General features: G+C 49.5%; 3 protein-coding genes across 3 annotated transcripts in view; 2 read left to right on the forward strand and 1 right to left on the reverse strand.

Annotated features, from left to right (window-relative positions):
* LOC119450054 (elongation of very long chain fatty acids protein AAEL008004) overlaps positions 1 to 18,968 on the forward strand; it is a 391,994-nt gene that overhangs the window by 263,490 nt on the left and 109,536 nt on the right. The window lies entirely within an intron of this gene.
* On the forward strand, positions 7,804 to 8,631 carry LOC119448115 (elongation of very long chain fatty acids protein AAEL008004). Its single transcript, XM_037711587.2, has one exon. It carries the CDS (start codon positions 7,804 to 7,806, stop codon positions 8,629 to 8,631), a length of 828 nt encoding a protein of 275 aa, XP_037567515.1.
* On the reverse strand, positions 13,759 to 14,875 carry LOC119448117 (elongation of very long chain fatty acids protein 4). Its single transcript, XM_037711588.2, has one exon. The coding sequence runs from the start codon at positions 14,776 to 14,778 to the stop codon at positions 13,942 to 13,944; it is 837 nt and encodes a 278-aa protein (XP_037567516.1). The 5' UTR covers positions 14,779 to 14,875; the 3' UTR covers positions 13,759 to 13,941.

Genomic DNA, 18,968 nt, shown 5'->3' on the forward strand with positions numbered 1-18,968 from the left:
TCGTTTGCGCACACGGAACGGGAGGCACCCAAATGACCAGCGGTGGGCACATCGTGTAACTGCGAGAGAATTGTCGAGCGCAGGTGCTGGGGAACGACGAGAAGCAGTTCAGCCCCATATGGATTCATATTGCGTCGGTATAAGGTCCCGTCCTGGAGAACAAACATACAGAAAGAAACGTCCTGTTGCGCCGAGGTAAGGTGTTCGATGATGGATCGCGAATATGGGTGATGACGCTGCTCATCGGCGATGCGTGAGAACTCGGAGGTCGACAAAACGCAGGTATCTGTATCGGTTGCGGTGCCATCGGTTGGGTCGACAGGATAGCGGGAGAGGCAGTAGCCGCCCAGATTTGTAGGACACGGAAAATGTGTACTCTTGCAGGCGTAAAGCAAAGCGGCCAAGACGGCCTGTTAGGATAGACAACATAAGGCATGATGATCTGTCACGACAGTGTAATGTCGACCGAACAGGTAAGGGCAGAACTTAGCAATGGACCAAACAAGGGCTAAGCATTCACGTTCTGTTATGGAGTAGTTTCGCTCTGGTGCTGAAAGAAGATGGCTAGCATACGCGATCACGCGATTGGTGTCCCGCTGTCGTTTGCACAAGATAGCACCAATGCCGTGGCCGCTTGCATCAGTGCGAACTTCTGTGTAGGCATGCGCATCAAAGTGACCCAACATGGGTAGATTGATAAGGTGACTGATAACCGTTGAAAATGCTTCAGCCTGGTCGGGTCCCCAACGAAAAGAGGTGCCCTTTTTGAAGAGGTCTGTGAAAGGACGAGCGATTTCGGCAAAGTTCTGGATAAATCGCCGAAAATAGGAACACAGCCCTAGGAAACTGCGGACATCGGTAGAAGAACGTGGAAGTGGAAACTCACCAACGGCACGAACTTTGTCAGAATCAGGCTGAACGCCAGCAGCGTCAACCAACTGACCAAGTACTCGTATTTGGCGGCGGCCTAAATGGCATTTTGCAGAACTGAGTTGTAGGCCGGCTCGTCGAAAAAGATCAAGGATAGCTGAGAGTCGGTGGAGGTGGCTCTCAAACGTCGGTGAAAAAACAATGACGTCTTCAAGGTAGCAGAGGCATGTATTCCATTTCAATCCGCGCAGAAGAGACTCCATCATGCGCTCGAAGGTAGCAGGAGTGTTACACAGTCCAAAAGGCTTCATTTTAAATTGGTAGAGACCATCCGGGGTGACGAAGACGGTCTTTTCGTGATCTCGTTCATCCATTGCGATTTGCCAGTAGCCAGAGCGCAAATCAATCGACGAAAAATAACTGGCACCGTGTAAGCAGTCCAGCGCGTCATCAGTACACGGATGCGGATACACGTCCTTTTTGGTAATCGTATTGAGGTGACGGTAATCGATACAAAATCTCCAGGTATTGTCCCTCTTTTATTGCGATAGCAATTATATGGACACTTCAACCGGATTTCTGCCGTCAGCGTCGCCGTCGCCGTCGCCGTCGCCGTGAGGTTCCCTATAGATAAAATCTTCGCCGCGTGCCGTATGCCCGAGCGGAAGCGTGCGGGGACGCGCGCTATCACGGAGAGCGAACGCACTCAATCTCCCACGCGCAAGCAAGGAAGCGGGAAGCCAGTGCCGGAGGGAGCGGGGGGGGGGGCACTTACACTCTGCCAACAACCGCGCTCGTCGCTCGCTCGCACCGTCTCTTATCTCCACACGGCTCTGACCTTTAGGCGCCGTTCATTCGCCGCTCAGTTTCCGTTGAAGCGATAGACCGCACGTACTGTACCTTCGCCGCTGCGGCGTATCCGCTTGCTGCCAGAGTTTTGACGGTCGTTGTCTGCAGTCATTCAGTGTGATCTATTCATGTTTGTTTGTGCGCGCTCACACCACGCTTGTTCATTCAGTTAGTAATAGTCGGGCCACATTTTCCAACGCACGCTACACATGCAATGCTGCCCGGATCGGCAGTGCAGCGCTACAGGTGTGTCCCTTCGCACGCGCTGCCCACGGGAAGCGCTTCTCATCAACACCACCGTTTCACACGCGCCTTCTCGTGGTCATCGAGTCTCTCTTCATGTCGGTCTACTTACGCCGCAGCACACCTGCTTACTTAATCAGCTCATGTTTACTACAATTCATATTGCTACCAAAGCCGCTCACCTTACTTCGTATGACATTGCTGTGTTGCTATCGCATTCATTGCTTCGCCCTTAGGGCGAAACTGTGACATTTTTTTAACCAAAACGACAGGTGACGCCCACGGACTGCAGGTAGGCTTGATAATATCTTTGGAGAGCATTTTGTCCACCTCCGTTTGGATCGCCTGGCGTTCACCCCCTGACACACGGTAGGGTCTCCGGTGTATAGGAGGAGCGTCACCAGTGTGGATTAGATGGGTGACGACACGAGTTAGACCTAGCGGGCGATTTCCAAAATCAAAGATGTCTTCATAGGACATCAGAATGTGGCGAAGGGCGTCGGCGTAAGCAGGTCGTAGGTAAGTAGCTATCATTGGCGTAAACTTTTCGTTGCGTGAAGTAGGAGGGTCGGAAGCTGCAGCAGTGTCGAATCGTGGTTCGGGCGTAAGAGCAGTTACTCCGCAGTCTTCCAAAGGGGACAGTACAGCGAGAGATACACCCTCAGGAAGGACTTACAGACAAGAACCAAAGTTCAGAAGAGGAAGCCACGCTCGACTGGTGACAAGAATTACAAATGAGCTTGGTAGTGCTATTTGACGTGCCAGGAGGATGTCGCAAAGTGGGGACACCACGTAAGGACCATCTCGAAGTGGTGGAGAGTACGTAGGTCGCAGCATCAGGTCGCAGTCGAACAAATTCAGTAGAACGAAGTCGAGACTTGTGGTCGTCGATCGGGTCGGCATAGTAATGGGGCAGTTCAAGGCGAAGGATGCCGGTTGCACAGTCAATAAGTGCTGAATGGGCAGTCAGGAAGTCGATTCCAAGAATAACTTCGTGGGAACTCTCGGCCAGTACAATGAACAGGTCTAACACTGGACGGCCGGCAATGGTAACACTGGCGGCGCACATTCCCATCACGGCTGTTGTACTGTCATTAGGTACTCGGACGGTAGGCGACTCGGCAGGTGTCAGGATTTTACGGAGACGGCTACGAAGATCTGATCGCATAACCGACACCTGAGCGCCAGTATTGATGAGGGCTTTAACGGGTACATCATCAATAAAAATTTCAACAAGGTTTGGTCGAGCAGCAGGGGTCAGCAGAGGTTTTGTAGTCCGAGTCGTCAACGCAGCCTCACCTCCGGGGGCTGCATTCTTAGTTTCCCGAGAAGCGGCCCGCGTAGGACGGGGACGAGTGACGTCGAGGTGTAGGCGAACGGGACTGACGGCGCTGCGGCGAGGACGAGCGGCTAGTGGTGTTTCCCCGAGAGGGAAGGCCGGCATGGTATGGCTCAGAAAGGGGCGACAAAAGCCGAGGGTCTCTGTCGAAGCGTCGACCAGCATATAGTCGAGGCAAGGAGTACCAGCGGCTACTACGGCAGTGGCGGGAGATGTGACCGACCCGAGAGCAAGCAAAGCAAACTGGGCTGTCATTTGGTGTTCGCCACTCAGAGGGGTTCCGATATCGATTCGGGAACGACTGGCGAGGTGCAGCAGAGGCAATGACAGGAGCTGTAAGGGTGAGACGTGGGCGGACGGCAGAGTGGATGCTCGTGTTTGCAATTTCTTGGTGGACAACAGCTTGAAGAGCGACATGGTCATGTTGTCATGCGTATGGGGACAGTGAGAACTTGGAGCCATAGCCTCAAGTTCGCGACGGATGACCTGTGTCAAGCTTGGCGTTGTAGGCGGATGTGATGCCGGAGGGTCGTTGCAGGAGGAAGTGGCAGCCATATTCGGAAGTCGGTCGAAGCATTGCACGATGCGTTTGCTTTACGCTTGCTCAAAATTCTGGCATTCCTTAATGATGGACTCAACCGTTAAGCAGTTCCTGCAAAGCAGGAGGTTGAACGCATCGTCCGCGATGCTATTCAAGATGTGTCCAACGCTATCGGCCTCCAGCATGTCCGTGTCCGCTTATACGGCAGAGAGCCAGAACGTCTTGAATATACGTGACGTACGATTCAGTTGGTGTCTGGGCACGAGACGCTAGCTCTTGCTTGGCCTCCATTTGACGTTCCACAGGTCTTCAGAAAAGATCGCGTAGCTTTTCCTTGCAGGAGCCCCAGCTTGTAATGTCTGCCCCCCCCCCCCCTCCCCCCCTTTAAGCGTCTCGAACCACACCTTCGTGGTTCCTCCCAAGTAAAAGATCACGTTGTCCAGCAAAAGTGTGGCATCCGACTTATTGTGCTTACCGACGCGCTCATACGACGTCAGCCAGTCTTCGACGTTGACCTTGCCAGTGCCGATGAAGATTCCCTGGTGACGTAGCTGGGTTAGCACTACTTCCGCTAGTGTCTGAGCGGCGGAGGCAGCGTCAGTAGCCATAACAGCGGAACCGATGTGACGCCCACTGCGAAGATCTAGGGCCGGCTTGTGGCGAGATTACCCAGCACCTCCACTAAAATGTTACGGGGATAAAATATATGTATTTACAATATATACAGTTACAAGGTTGTAACTCAGTGGCCAGATTAACACCATCTACCGATCTCAGAGACACTTCAATCTCCTCTTCACCTCCAAACGTCATGTTCTCCACAGCGGCACAAACTCGTACGTGACAACATGACGCACAAGATTCTTCATACGGGATGACACGAATCAGCGCTAACATACTTGATATCGCAAGTAAATGTTTTATTGATTACACATATCGGAGGCCCATGTGACGCACGAGAGACATCATACAAGTAGCATCACGAACCAGTGCAAACACTAAGCTAACTTTTTATCGCACGTAAAAGAAACCTCGAAGCTTCTATGTAACCAACGTAATTAGTTCTATTATTACAATATTACACGACGCCGATTAGTGGTTCAACCACCGTAATCGTACAATGACCCTCCTACTCTATATATACTATACACGTATGTAAAAGAGCAAAATCTTAGCCAAGCTTAGCTTCGCAGCTCATCTATAGTCATGCGGTAGTCACCCCGTCTATTGCACTGGGAGGTGGCTTTCATGGATCACTGCTTGTGGCGGCCAATTCATTACTAATTTTCTCAAGACGCAAAGAATTTGTGCCAAATTTATGAAACTTCTCCTAAGTAAGCAGGCCTTTTGATTGGTCGGCGTTTGAGTGTTGGCCAGTATAGTAGCGAGGGAGTTGATAGCGAGACCGAGCCAAGGCGGTGCAAATAACGAGGTGCACTTCCGAAAAATAATTTTCATAGTACGAGGTCTTTTCTGTTCCAACTATACATGGAGATTAGTATTACGGGACACGATAACATAGATAATGTGAAAGTTCGCACGAGTGGCTTAACATTTACTAAAAAGCTAAAATTGTTGCAGCTTTTCATGAACGAAGAAAACCTTCATAAATACGTCAGTTTCGTCTACCACTTTCGTGTTGCGCGATTGACTTGCTCGAAAAATTGAACGGAGCGCTTTAAGTGGTTTTCTGTTGTGGATTCTTTGCTGCGGTTGTGGGTCTCTTGTTAGCCCCTTGGTAGCTGCATACTCTTCGAAGCACCTGCTTTTTTCTTATTTTTTTTTTCATCTGTTTACAGTGGCTGCTGTTCGAAGCAATTCAAAGCTCGTTTTCTTGTGTCCAACAGCCCATTCCTCAGTTACGCCGTTTTCGTCAGGCCATCAGAGTCACACTCAGTTTCACTTAACCGTCACTATACGGGGCAAAAAAATGAAGCTTCGCCCACCACTCCATATCGAACTGTTGATCCTGCAGCAATATGCACACGTTGGGAAGCAGGAAGTGATAAACATTGAATTACCATACAAGATCCGTGCTTGGTAAATGGTGTGCTTTCTCGCGCACCACAAAGATTATGCGAGTAGCGGCACCTGTGCATGCATGCATTTCGGAGGACACAGCAGGTAATACTTTAGCTGACAGACATTGTCAGCATCGCAATGAAATCATTCGTGGGAAGATGTTTCGAGAATCTATACCGCGATCCTAATGCAGGATAAATCACTGAATTCTGCTGAGTTATTTCCCCAGGCATCAGTGCAAATTTACTAGTCGTTCACCCGCCGAAAAACTACATCGCTCTCATCTGGACTCCAGCACATCAAGGACTACCAGGCAACGAAATGGCTCATGCCGCTGCTCGAGGATTCACGGACCGAGTGGACGGAAATGTGGGCCTTACCCTAGAACCCAATGACTCCCAACAACAGACCAATAAAGACGCACTCATCACATTCCACGAAATTTGCACACATTACAAACACCAACGCCTAACGTATCCACCTCTCTCTGTGTCGAGCACGCGCCTGAGAGAAATATTGTGGCGCCAACTACAAACTCGCACTTTTCTTACCCCACGCACTTTGCACTTATTCTTTCCCGACGCATACCCGGCACCCAAGTGTCGCTTCTGCCCTGTGCAGACAGCAGATCTCTCCCATATCGTGTGGAAATGCCCCATAAAATACCCCCCCCCCCCCCCCCCACCCGGCCCCTCGCCTTTCTTAAAAAGGGAAATAAAAGTTAATTCATTCATTCATCTAGTCTTTGTTGATTAAGATGAGGCTAGTTTGTTTTTCTAAACTCTTCTTTTGAAGAAGACTGGCCCCTGCGACTGCCTCTGACTGTGCGGTAAACGGTGTTGTTTGTGTGTGTGCGTGTATCACTTGTTCTTTCTTTCCTCCTTCGTGTGCTGTTTGTTTTTCTGCCCGCTTCCCCCTTCACCAGTCTGGGGTAGCAAAACAGGTGCAACCTGGTTAACCTACCTGTCTTTCCTCTACTTTATCTCTCTCGCTATCTTCTTTGCTACCTCCCAACAAGCAGTGGCCAGCAGATTGATCGATTGGCATGCATCGTGGCATGTTGATAGCGCTCAAAATTTTGACCTTCTACGATGACCAAATGTGATATTCTGATCCCAGGCTGTAGCCGCTACTTCGTATGCTTCTGTCGTTTACTGCAGCTCTAGCTGAACAATCATGGTTTCGTACACCATTGCTGGCAACAAAGACGACCTGATGCTTGTCGTTTTGCCTCCTCACCCAAGCTAGACGGCCCATGCTTAATCGAATAGAAAAAGAAAGGCAATACGTGCGCTAAAGGTCGTGCGCTTGCGACTCTCCCCTCACCTGCACTTGTGAGTCTCCTTTGAACGCAAGTCACGAAGACATGTTCTATTCAGAAACTCCGCACACAGAAAGCCAGCTTCGACGATTTATGCGTCAGCACCTTGCCATTCTCTGCCCGTGAGCAATGTCTGGTTAATTTTCCTCCGCAGACGTCCACAGCAGTCTTCGGCTACCTTCCGTGCTTGCGTATATTGCTGAAAAGTAATGTTCATGCTTCTTGGTGTCAACGCTTTCCTAATGTTTCCCTTTTTGCGCCCGTGTCATCTACTACACGTGGCAACCTTCCGTACGTCTTAACGACCACAGAAACGACAGTCCTTATTTAAAGTATAATTAAAGCAGCCCCGTGCCACGTGCAACCACGGTCGTCGCAACGAGGCCGTATTTATGCGCGCACAAAGCGCCAGCGCCGACATGCGAGCACACGCCCAGCCCAACAGACCACTAATGCTTTCGGGTCCCCTTTCACGCTCATGCACCTCTTGTACATCGAGGACTAACATTTAGTCACCGGTCGCTCGCTACGACTTCAAAACCCCGGGAAATGCGTTGTCACTCCTCAAACGGACAGAGACCGTGGAGTTGGCTGCAGCCTACGCCGGCACCGTGCGCCATGGACACTGCGACGGTGATTGCTGCCGCACAGGGCAGCTTGTTCAGGAGGGACCCGCGCACCGCCAGCTGGTATCTGGTCGGCAACGTTCCGTTCCTGTTCTTCCTCTTGCTCAGCTATGTTTACGTCGTAAAAATAGGTGGACCGCGTTTTATGAAGGGGCGAAAGCCCTACGAAAGCATCAAGCCTGTTATCGTGATCTACAACGGCGTCATGGTGCTCCTGAACTGCTACTTCGTGGTGGCCTTTCTGTCCAAGACCTACTTGGGCGGTGGTTACAGCTTGTTCTGTCAAGGCATAGACTTTGAAGCGCGCGACGATGAGACTATGAGTCTGCTGACCCACTGCTGGATGTACTTTTGGATCAGAGTAGTCGATTTTTTGGATACTGTGTTTTTCGTGTTGCGCAAGAAAGACTCGCACGTGTCGTTCCTCCACGTGGCCCACCATGTCCTGGTGGTCTCCAGCGGCTGGTACGGCCTCGCCTACGGAGCGGATGGCCATGCGGCTTTCACTGTTATCTTCAACAGCTTCGTACACGTGGTCATGTACACGTACTACCTGCTATCTCTCCTGGGGCCGTCAGTGCGACCGTACTTGTGGTGGAAGCGATATCTGACGCAGCTTCAAATGTTTCAGTTTGTCGTTTTGATGTTGCACGCGACGATTCCGCTGTTCGTGGACTGTGGCTACCCGATGGCTCACATCTACATCGGTCTACCTCAGGGTCTCTTTTTCCTCGTCATGTTTGTTCGATTCTACGCTAGCGCCTACAGAGAAAAGAAGACTCTCACTACACGCAATGGCGTTATAAGGAAGACAAATTGACCTTGAGACGAACTTTACGGATGGTTGCTCTTTGCCGAATTTCTATCAGGCCGCGATGCAGATGTGTTCAGTGGATTCTGTGACAATATGCCTATTTTGCCTATGCTCCTTTTTAGAGGGTGTTTGAGCTCCTCCTGATGGCAATTTCATTGCAAGCGTTCAAGACATTTGTTTCGTGCATTTGAGCATATTCTATTACGGGTGTTACGCGCACCACAATGTCATTAGCTATGAGTGCATTGAGCAAGATGTGGCTGATGTTAAAAAACATTGTGTGCTATAATGTTTGCTGGTGTTTCTATGTGTTGTCTTCATTTGCCACCTCGGCATGTTAACACTTAAGGCGTCCCAAAAATAAGAGGCGGCGTTAAGCTGGCCTATTTCGTTACCGCCGCAATAGTTTTGCCGTGTGACAGCGTGATAAAGCTTCGAATTTGTGTTTTATAGTTCGCAGCAATCTCGTGGCAGGCATTCGGGCCTTCGCGTTGTCCTCGGATGTGCACCCTTTGTTAAACGTACATGGGCTACTCCACGCCTTTACCGCGTATATGTAGTTCGGCTGTCTGCTGTGAGTCCCGTGGTGATCAACAGGAACTACTCCAAACCTCTGGATGGTGAGCGCGAAAGCTTTTTCATTCACCGAGGCGTTGAAAATTATGACATACCTCAGGAACTCCCTTAAACAGCTTGTAACCGACCTGGCGGTCGCAGGTAACGTAGCCCATGTATTTTTGACAAAGAGTGTGTATTCAACAGAAATGATCTAAGGGTTGACCTTCTCGTGACACATAAAGCGCGCGAGCAGGCGTTGCACTTGTTCGCCCTGGCACTGGTGCCTACGCAATTCTTGCCAAATGAGATGAGACGACACACTGACTTATCGAAGAAGACAGCGAAAAATGCCGATTTTGGCACGACGTGCTGCAAAATCGAAGGTAACCTGGAGCTACAGCAGCACATCTCATGCTGTGCCGGTGGTCTTTTAACTGTCGGATATCAGTTCGGACCAGTAATTCTAACGTGCGGTAGCGGCAGATGTGAAAGAGGCAGGCATTATTTTTTCACAGGGTGCGGAAGGCCAATGAAGACTTAAGGGACAGTAGGGCTTTAAAAAGGGCTATGTTGTGAATTGCCCTACACAAAAAAAAAACCCAACAAAAATAGTAGAAAAAAAAACTGGAAGTTTCAAGGAGCATGAAAGCGTCGATCCATTCAGAATCCTATTTTGCCATAGTACCGTTAGTGACACACACACACGCACGCACGCACACACAGACACACACACTAAGATGCCTGTGTGTTCTTATATATATACTTCAACTCTTTAATTATCGTACATGGGAGCCGACTGCAATCATATAATGATAATCGTGCCTACTTCGCAACGCCGTCTTGCCGAATGCCGCTGACCTTGGCCGCGAAACGCTCTCGTCGAGGATTCCCCCGCGATGGGAACGACTTCGAAAATAAAACATTGAGCAACGACCATATATAGTAAGCAAAAAAAAAAAAAAAAGAAAAGTCTACGGTGGACGTGCGCAGGCTGCCAGCGCCTGCTCATGAGTACCGGCCTGTGCGTCCGCGTTGGAATCGGCCGACGTTGAGGAAACGTGACGGTCTGGCTTGCTTCCTTCCGTTGCCCATGCGGACTACGTGACGGCTTGCACATGGCAGGCTCCGATACCCTGAGGCGAGAAACAGTTTCAGCACGTCGCGGTCACGGTGTTTTCGCGCTACCGTCCAACAGGCGCTGGCAAATAAAGGGTTTTGCTGGCAGTTTAGCCTGGAAAAGGGTGCTCTCCACTCATACGCTTCAACTGGAACTTATCCTCAACAAAACTTGGTCATACCAGTGCTGCTGAACTTTGAATCGAGACGACGGAGTTCAAGAGGTGCATGGTACTTACCCCCGAGATGTGGGCGTGACCTCAGTTTAGAGATATTCGGTGCCTGAACAGCTGTACTCGGTTATGGTGTTTTCTATGCTTTCGAAGATTCTCCCCCAGTGGGCGCACCATGATTGCCCCGCTAAAGGCGGACAACTGGGAACAGAGCCTAAGGGCACCGTGTCGCAGAAATTCTGGTGTCGGCGTCGTAGCCGGCGTAGGCGTCCCGTGAGCAAAAAAATATTCTATACGGCACTAAAATTCTTCCATCACTAAAGTTGCTCATACATTGTCTTACATTCTTTACAAAGTAATTCCTCGGAATTCTGAGAATGTCAGCTTACAAAGAAATGCAATGAAACAAAACACCGAAGAGCCCAAGCGGTCACATTACGTTTGCTACAGACAAGGACATACCCAAGTCCATATTTTATTAACAGGATCTATCCGGAGAGGAAAATTCAAACCAATTGTAATAAGTGCAATGGCATCATTACTCTTGACCATATGCTTTGGCAGTGCCCCGCGGTATTCGCAGACTGTGACAAGGAACAAGAATGGTGGCGGCAAATGCTACGAAGTGAATCACTCTCTGACCAATTACGGGCAGTCCAGAAGGCCCACGATGTGGCTGAAGGGCTCGGCCTGACAGTCCCAACATCAAATGTGTAGTCCCAACGTGGGAGCGGCCCGCGTCAGCCCAGGGTTGACCTTCGGGACTCAATAAAGTTCTCCATACCATACCATACCGAAAGCGCATGCCTGCTATGTTAAATCTTCTCAGACTGAAACATGACAAGTGCGAACAATAACAGAAGATCGGCCCACGCAAGAAGCCGCGTCTCTACCAGAAAGCTCGCATAGCGTTCGCCGCCAGCGTTTCCCGGTAAAAATTACGGTTACATAAGTTGCAGTTGCCTAGAAGCGTGAGAAGCAGTCAGAGATATCTTTAAATGCTATCGCGTTCCTCTCTTAAAGGCGAAGCTTAAGAGTCCTGCAAATTTTCTCAGACGGCCCCTTTTGGAGATATCAGTTTCAGCGCTCGTTGACTGGCCGGTTGACAAAACTAGTCAAGATTGGCTGGAAACAGCTCGAATTGTTCAACGCGCCGCGTACTACGTCACGCGAAGGTGATATAGTATCGCCGAAAGTGACCGTCCGAGAATACGTCCCCTGGACGATGCCGTGGCAGGTTAGTGGTCAGCACTCCCATTTACTCTAAATATAATCCTGGTCGATGATCTAGTTCTCCCAGGACACCGTGAAAGCACGCAACGTTTTTCATTAGAGTGCAACTCTGGGGAAGCTGCGCACTAAGTTCGGTCATCGAAATGTATGACCCCGCGCGTTGCGTGGTCAAGTATCGTGGTCACACCAAGGTGCTGCGCGAGCCGTGCGAGCCTGCTAATGAAAAACCTGAAAAGGAAAATAACGAAACGCAAGATCAAAGCAAACAATGTATTGACAGCCTTATAACACATTTTGTCCACTTTTCCGAATTGAAACGTTTTTTTATGTATCACTGGGGCGTAAATGAAGAACAGGTTCACATTTTCGCAGGCAAAAAAAAAAAAAAAAAAAAAAAAAACATCACACTCTTTTTTGTAGTGAACGCAGCTACTGCAAGACGCCTTCCTATAGTCCCGCAGCGTTGCACGCTATGTGTGAAACCGTGTATAGTCACATTAGCAGTATCAATGTAAGAACCGCGAGAGAGATCGGGCATACTCAGGCAGATGGTGAGCAAAAGATTGGTTAAACTGTGGATAAATAATGCCAACCTCTACCTCGTTGATGATGGTGTTGATTCTTTCAAACATGACGTATACCCACTGAAGGAACGAGCGACACGTTGAGAAATAAATTTAGTAACAACAAATAAAGATTTGAGAAGACCTCTTTTTCAGTTGTATAAAAATTCGAGCAACTCATATATGAAAGATGGCGAAGCTTAATGAGAAAGTTCTTGACCACTTCTTAAGCCCTAGGGGTCTGGCTTGCCACAGCCCGAAATCTACCTGAGAGTTTGAAAACCCATCACACTAGCCTTGCGTCGCCCCATTCAAGGCGATGGGGTTGCGCCATTTCACCGAGGACCAACCGACCGACTAGCCGACCGAGCAACATTAAGACGCTTCACTGTATCCTATGTGTGTTACCTTTATGTCCTTTGCTATATGTTTCAATATTCTGCACTGGTTCTATAATTTCCGCTGCCCAAGTGCAGGGTAGCCAACCTTGGTTAACCTGCCTACTTTTCCCTTTTCGTTCCTCTCTCTCTACTGCCGGCTGTATGGCGTCCGGATTCCAGCTGCACGTTCCGATGCCTGATTCGTAATACGGCCGCTTTGGGGCTCCGACGCAGGCTGCATTGTTGGCTGTTGAATGTGGCTTCCGAGATCGCACGGGTACGCCATTGCAATCTCGGAGGACACAGGCTGACATCCCACGCCGCCACACGTTGCCGCCGCCACTGCATGAATGAAAAACTGACTCTATATACGCGACGTTGGCTCATTGTTCTCCTTCTTCCCTGTCACTCGTCTTCACCATTTCTCGTTCAGTGCAATAGCAAAGCAAGAGTGATGTTCTCGGCGGATCATTCTCGGAAATTTCGTGTGACCGACACCGAACGCGTCGACATCTACGGGCGCCAGCGTTCCTCGCAGGCATTTTGCTAGAACAGCTGGCGAGCTCGGCATTGTGCCAGGAGCGCTATCGCTCGTAGACGCTGACGCGTCCGGCGCTATAGTCGCGTGAAATATCGTGAAATAAAGTATCCCCGAAAGTGATTGTCAGATCAAGGCAATGCCAACCTTTCCTTATTGTTCAACAATCGGCAGAACTATGCCAAACGGTATACAAACCACAGCTGTACATATACAAAACATTCATCGACGAAACCGGTGGCATGATACTGTAAAATTTCGCCATATTGTTGAATTCTCCGTCGTGTCAAGCTCTCATCGGCTCACGTGGCTTGCCCCATTGGCCCAAAATGCCAAAGTGGCATAGATGATTACCGTATAACTATATTATAAACTCGTGTCATGATGCTATTTGCTACGGACGCATCTGTCGGAGCACTGCTTAACTAAAAGTCGTGCCCCTGGAGAGTTTGTGGCAGATCTCGCATCACAAGCATTTGCCGCATTGCCTACACATCATCACATGCTGTAATACAAGACATAAAAATATTTATTAAACGCCACATTCAAACCGGTCGTTTATTTGTGCCTAACAAGTGCTGCGGAGCTTGTTGATAATTCACGCTTTGGTTAAGCAGTGCAGTTGGAATGAGCGCTTGTTTATGTCCTCATAATTCATGTTTGTGTGAGCGTGTTTTTTTTTTTTTCAAGTACGCTGCTTAACCAAATCAGCTATTTTTGCACAACACAACGCACGACCTGGTGCACGGTGACTGTCAGCCACGTTTTGAGTGCGCTTCACCGTGAAAGCAGTCCCCCAGCCGTCCGAGGCTTTTCTTGGCCGCGTACGACCGTCGGTAGAAGGCGCAGAACATAACCAGCAGCACCAGCGGCACTCCAACCATAAGCAGCGCCATCCATCGCGGGAACCCGCAGTCCACGAAGAAGGGCGCGGCTCCAAAGACCACGAAGGAGGCGAGCTGCGCCATCTGAATCTGAGTCAGGTAGCGTTTCCACCAGAGCAGTCTGCGCACTTCGGGTCCGAGCGTCGTGAGGAAGTAGTACGCGTACATCAGCACGTGCACCAGGGCGTTGACGATCATGGAGAAAACGTTCTGCCCCACGACGCCAGTCTGAACCGAGATCCACATGACGCCCACGACGGACGCGTGGTGGAAGACGTGCAGCGCAGTAACGTGATTCAAGTTCTTGGTCATCACGAAAGTCGCCGTGTCGAAGAGCTCCGCGAGCTTCATGACGAGGTACCACCAGGCCAGGCTGAGCAAGGGCAGCCCTCGTCGGGTGTAGTCAGGTCCCTGACAGAGCCAGCTGTAGCGCTTCCGCGCGTCTTCGTGGAAGTAGGACAGCCGCGCCATGGCCACGACGAAGTAAGCGTTCCAGATGACCATGGCGAGGTTGTACGCCCGGACCAGACCGCGTACGCGCAGTGGTTCTCGGCTTCGCATGACCCACGGCGCCAACCAGATCGAGAACGCGCAGTAGCCGAGCATCAAGAGTAGCATCGGTGTGGGATTACCCATCAGCGGCCAATTTCTCACTCGTGGGTCGCACGTGTCGATGAAGGCGTCCACGACGTCGTAGAAGTAGCTCATTGTCTCCAGTATGCTTGCGCTGGAATGGAACAGACCGTAGGCGCCTAGGCGCTGAGCAGTTCGAAAAGCCTTTCACGTGACAATATGACGACGACGATTCTCAACTATGGCACGTGCCAACAAAAGAGGTTGGGCGAAGAATCGCGCGGCAGCGAAAAAGAAAAAGAGAACAATTATTGCTTCAGCAAGAGAAATTAAATATTCAAAAAAAGAAAAAAAAGAATCTCAAATAATCCGCCTATATTTATCGGATATGGCATCATTTCAGAGCGCGCCGAAAGTTCACGTGCTGGAAATACGGTGCAGAACAAACGCACGTGCCCCGAGCGCATGAACGCACGCCGGCATTAATGACTCTCCACGACGTCTTCCACTGACCATTTGTCGGAGGCGCGTCGATCAAGGAGCTTTAGTGCGACTTCGGTGAATTCTCTTTAGATCCGTGATATTTGCGAGAATTTGTTCGGGGACGTTTAACCATTTGAGTGGATTCAAATCATTAATGAGTCTGGCTCTGTCTCTTTCTCCAAATCGTGAAGGATGCTCGAAGAATCCCCGTTGAGAACAGGTATTGGACTACCTGCGCAAAGCAGTGCACATCATCGGGCAAGGTCATCATGGACGGTCTCTCACAGAAAAAGGCCACATCCGCAACATTATGTACTGTCGACTAAAAACGTTTACGCACCAAAGGATCTGACAAAAAGCTGAATATCTCCGCAGCCTCAAAACGAAACCTGGTATTACCATTTCCAGCCTCTACTGGTATATGCGAACAACATTGTGATGTACGGTTTTACTGGCTACTTTTAAAGGCTTCTCGGATATTTAGCGTTTTCTGAGATCCCGTGGTCCGTAAACTTTTTTGGTCGATAGTACATTGAAAGACTCAAAGCCCGCCGTAACGCACTTCTGTGCGTGGCGGGTGCTCGCCGAACACGAGACTTCTGAAACTTTTTCGGATTATGACAAGGTGAGAGAGAGAGGCTGTTTAATAAAAACTGGAGGGGTCAGTCTGGCGGCACGCCTAGTATGCTAATCGAGATGAATGCAACGGATGAATGAAATGATACACACAGGACATAGCACACTTAACACATACATACCACAACATCTCGTTGAGGTTACAACCATGGTATAGTTGCCGAACTGTTCAACAGACAACTGTAACGACTAAGCTCTGTAGCCCAGCAAAGCAGATTCTTCGCAGTGAGGGATAGGCCGGGACATGTCCATAGCAGGCGGTGTGCTGTGGCTGGCTCACCCGTGTTAACACAGCAAGCTGGTCGAGTTGGTAACTGAACATGTTCTTAGGGGTGGGCAGCGCTACCCTAAAGTTCCTAAATTTTCTGCTCTTTTTAAGCAAAAAAATATCTAGGGACTTTACGCTACCCGGACGAACGACGGCGACGCTCGAAGCCCTTTGAAACCGCTGTGAGAGTACGCCGTGCCACATAACGCCTTTTACGCTAACCTCACCTAACGCACGGCGTTAGAGATGTCACAACGTTGTGAACTTGTATATACGCACCTCCTTCTCATATCATCATCATTCATCAGGCCTTTTCCTCCCCGTCTCTTTTCCCCAGTGTAGATGTAGAAGGCCAGAGCAAGTTATAGCTCAGGCCTTCTTATAGCTTATAGCTCTCTGCCTTCTGTAAATAAATTTTTCTCTCTCTAACCTAACCTTAACTAACCTGACCTATCGTGGGCGACACGCAAAGGCAATAATCCTCATGGCGTGACATCAGAGCGTCACCGGCGGCATTTCAGCCAAGCGCGTTCAACCTGTGCCTTCTAAGATTTTCAATATACGCACCGGGGCATTTCTCCGCTCTACCGAGATATGGCTCGACCTAAGCGCACCTTGACGCTTGAAAAAGAGGCTGCCCGACGAGAGAAGCGCCTTCAAGCCACGCGGGAAAGGAATCGCCGTCTTCGTGCCGATCCAGCCTACCTCGCCAACAAAGCCGCCGATATGCGACGTCGCCGAGCCGATCCGCAATACCGAGAACGCGAGAATCAAGCCAAGCGTTAACGCCCAGCCTTGCCATAATAGCCTAGCCTTGCCCTGATAGCCCAACCTTGCCTAGAAAAAGCCAAGTTAAGCAACCTTAAGCCTACATCAACTAGTTGCTAAGGGACGTCGCCCAGCTCCGCTGTTTCTTCAGACTTTACACCGCTAGTGTCAAGCTGGCCGCATTTTTTTTTTCGAACAAGTGAATATATATACACAAAATGGGATCATGTGACGCGTACAAGTGCTGAAAGGGTCTCAACCTATCTTGTCATTCAAAAACTTGGTTTCCTTATCATGCAGAGAGATAAGAGGTCTGGCTGACGCATGCACCTGAGTTAACATGCATGAAGTAGGCTTGTACAATCTCGCGGTTGATTTGGTTTACATTTTTATACAGTATTTCAGTTTTCTTAAACACAGGTTTGCATGGGCAAATTATACAAGGCGCGGCTAGATTTGATTCGGTTGAATTGATCCGACTCAGGGAGCACCACGCCTCTACCAGAAAAAAGAAAAAGAACAGAGAAAAAAAAACACGACTGCCTCTAACTTTTCAATACAAACGTGCCTGCTTACTGCAGCCAGTCAAAAGTTAATTATTGAATTTTTGTTAATTGCATTGCTAACAGCGATAATCTCCCTTTGTGTCTCCCTCGGCACATAACCCTACTGTAGAGGTGGTCTTCACGTACGTCTCAGCGCCCGATAAAAAAACCAAAAAAACTGACAAGTTAACTTTGATTACCCGTATATATATATATATATATATATATATATATATATATAATAAACGTCTCTCTCTCACAACAGACAACCGTTTCCAACAGTTAGCAGTTAGATATGTTTTTTCGTCGAACTACGATTTGCCTAAAAAGTAATGTTTTTGTCTGGATAGTTGCCTGTGCTGGATGAATTGCTGGGTGGACCTGATTGTGTTTTTTTCTGTTGCTGTGCGATGAAATATAGATCGATCAGGCGCAATAAAACCCTCAGTTATTACTAGCGTCTTGTCCCCTTCGGTTGCCGTGAGAGTGCCCTTAGCGCTATAGTGCTCTACATGGTGGTTCAGCAGTAGTCGAACAAGAAATGTGGCTTAAGCGACATTCATTGCTCGACTACTGCTCATCACTTCGTTTCCATCTTCCTTTGAACTTCTGCCCTGTTTGTGATAAGTTTCGTGAAAGTGGTCGAGATGACATCAATACTTCAATCGCATACACCGAGCTCCTTGGGAGTGTTTCCAAGGTATGGTCTAGTCTCGCAATACGCACCTGCAACCTACCCTGCATGCTTGCTGCTGCTAGTGTTCAGTTCTTGCATCCGCGTTCAGGGTAGATGAGGCAAGGTATACAGACTCCTGGCGTACAGACATTCCGCAAAACCTGCTTCCTCTTTGTCGCAAGGTCGGTTGAAAGGTGTATGACGCACAATTAGAGTGCCTGGAAGCGGGAGTACCACAGCGGTGGCCTAGTGGTAGAGCATCCGCCTCGTATGCGGGAGGTACCGAGTCCAAATCTTGGTGCCGCCGGGAACCCACCGGTTTTTTTTTTCTAATGGGTAGAGATGTGCCCTGGCCTGGTGCTCGGCTCTCGTAGGGGTTCACATGTCGAAAGAGGGCCCAATAGAGATTTCAGTTGTTGTCTCTGGGTGCCTCTTGTCCAACCACAGACGGTCTTGTTGAAGAGAATCCGCCACGGCTGTGGGAGGCAAGTGCTGCCGCCGGGTACCTACCGGTAAAGTAGGTAGAAGCGCGCTCCCGGCCTGGTGCTCAGCCATTATGGGACATCAAGGCTTGGGAAGAGGTGGTGGTCCTCAACCCGAAGCTGATCACACATGCTTGCCCCCGATTGACTGCTGAATATTTTAACGATGACATGGTTTACTTTGACAGTGGTGCTTTATGCATCGACGGCAATTTGCACGCAGTCTTGCAGCTCTTTCGTATTGCAGCCTCCGTACAGAGATTGTCGATTAACTTGCTCGCCATGACAACGGAGCATTCGAAAAAAGTGAAAAGCACGCACCCACGCACGCACACGTGAGTATGGACAGGATTCAGGGACAGTGCAGATGACCCGGGAAATCAGCCCATAGTGGTGTCCCCAATTCCGGAAAGTATGAGTCCGAGATATCATGCGGGGGCCGGAAGGCCCGAGCGAGAACCTTGCAC

Source organism: Dermacentor silvarum, chromosome 4, assembly GCF_013339745.2.
Source record: "Dermacentor silvarum isolate Dsil-2018 chromosome 4, BIME_Dsil_1.4, whole genome shotgun sequence".
NCBI lineage: Eukaryota > Metazoa > Arthropoda > Arachnida > Ixodida > Ixodidae > Dermacentor > Dermacentor silvarum.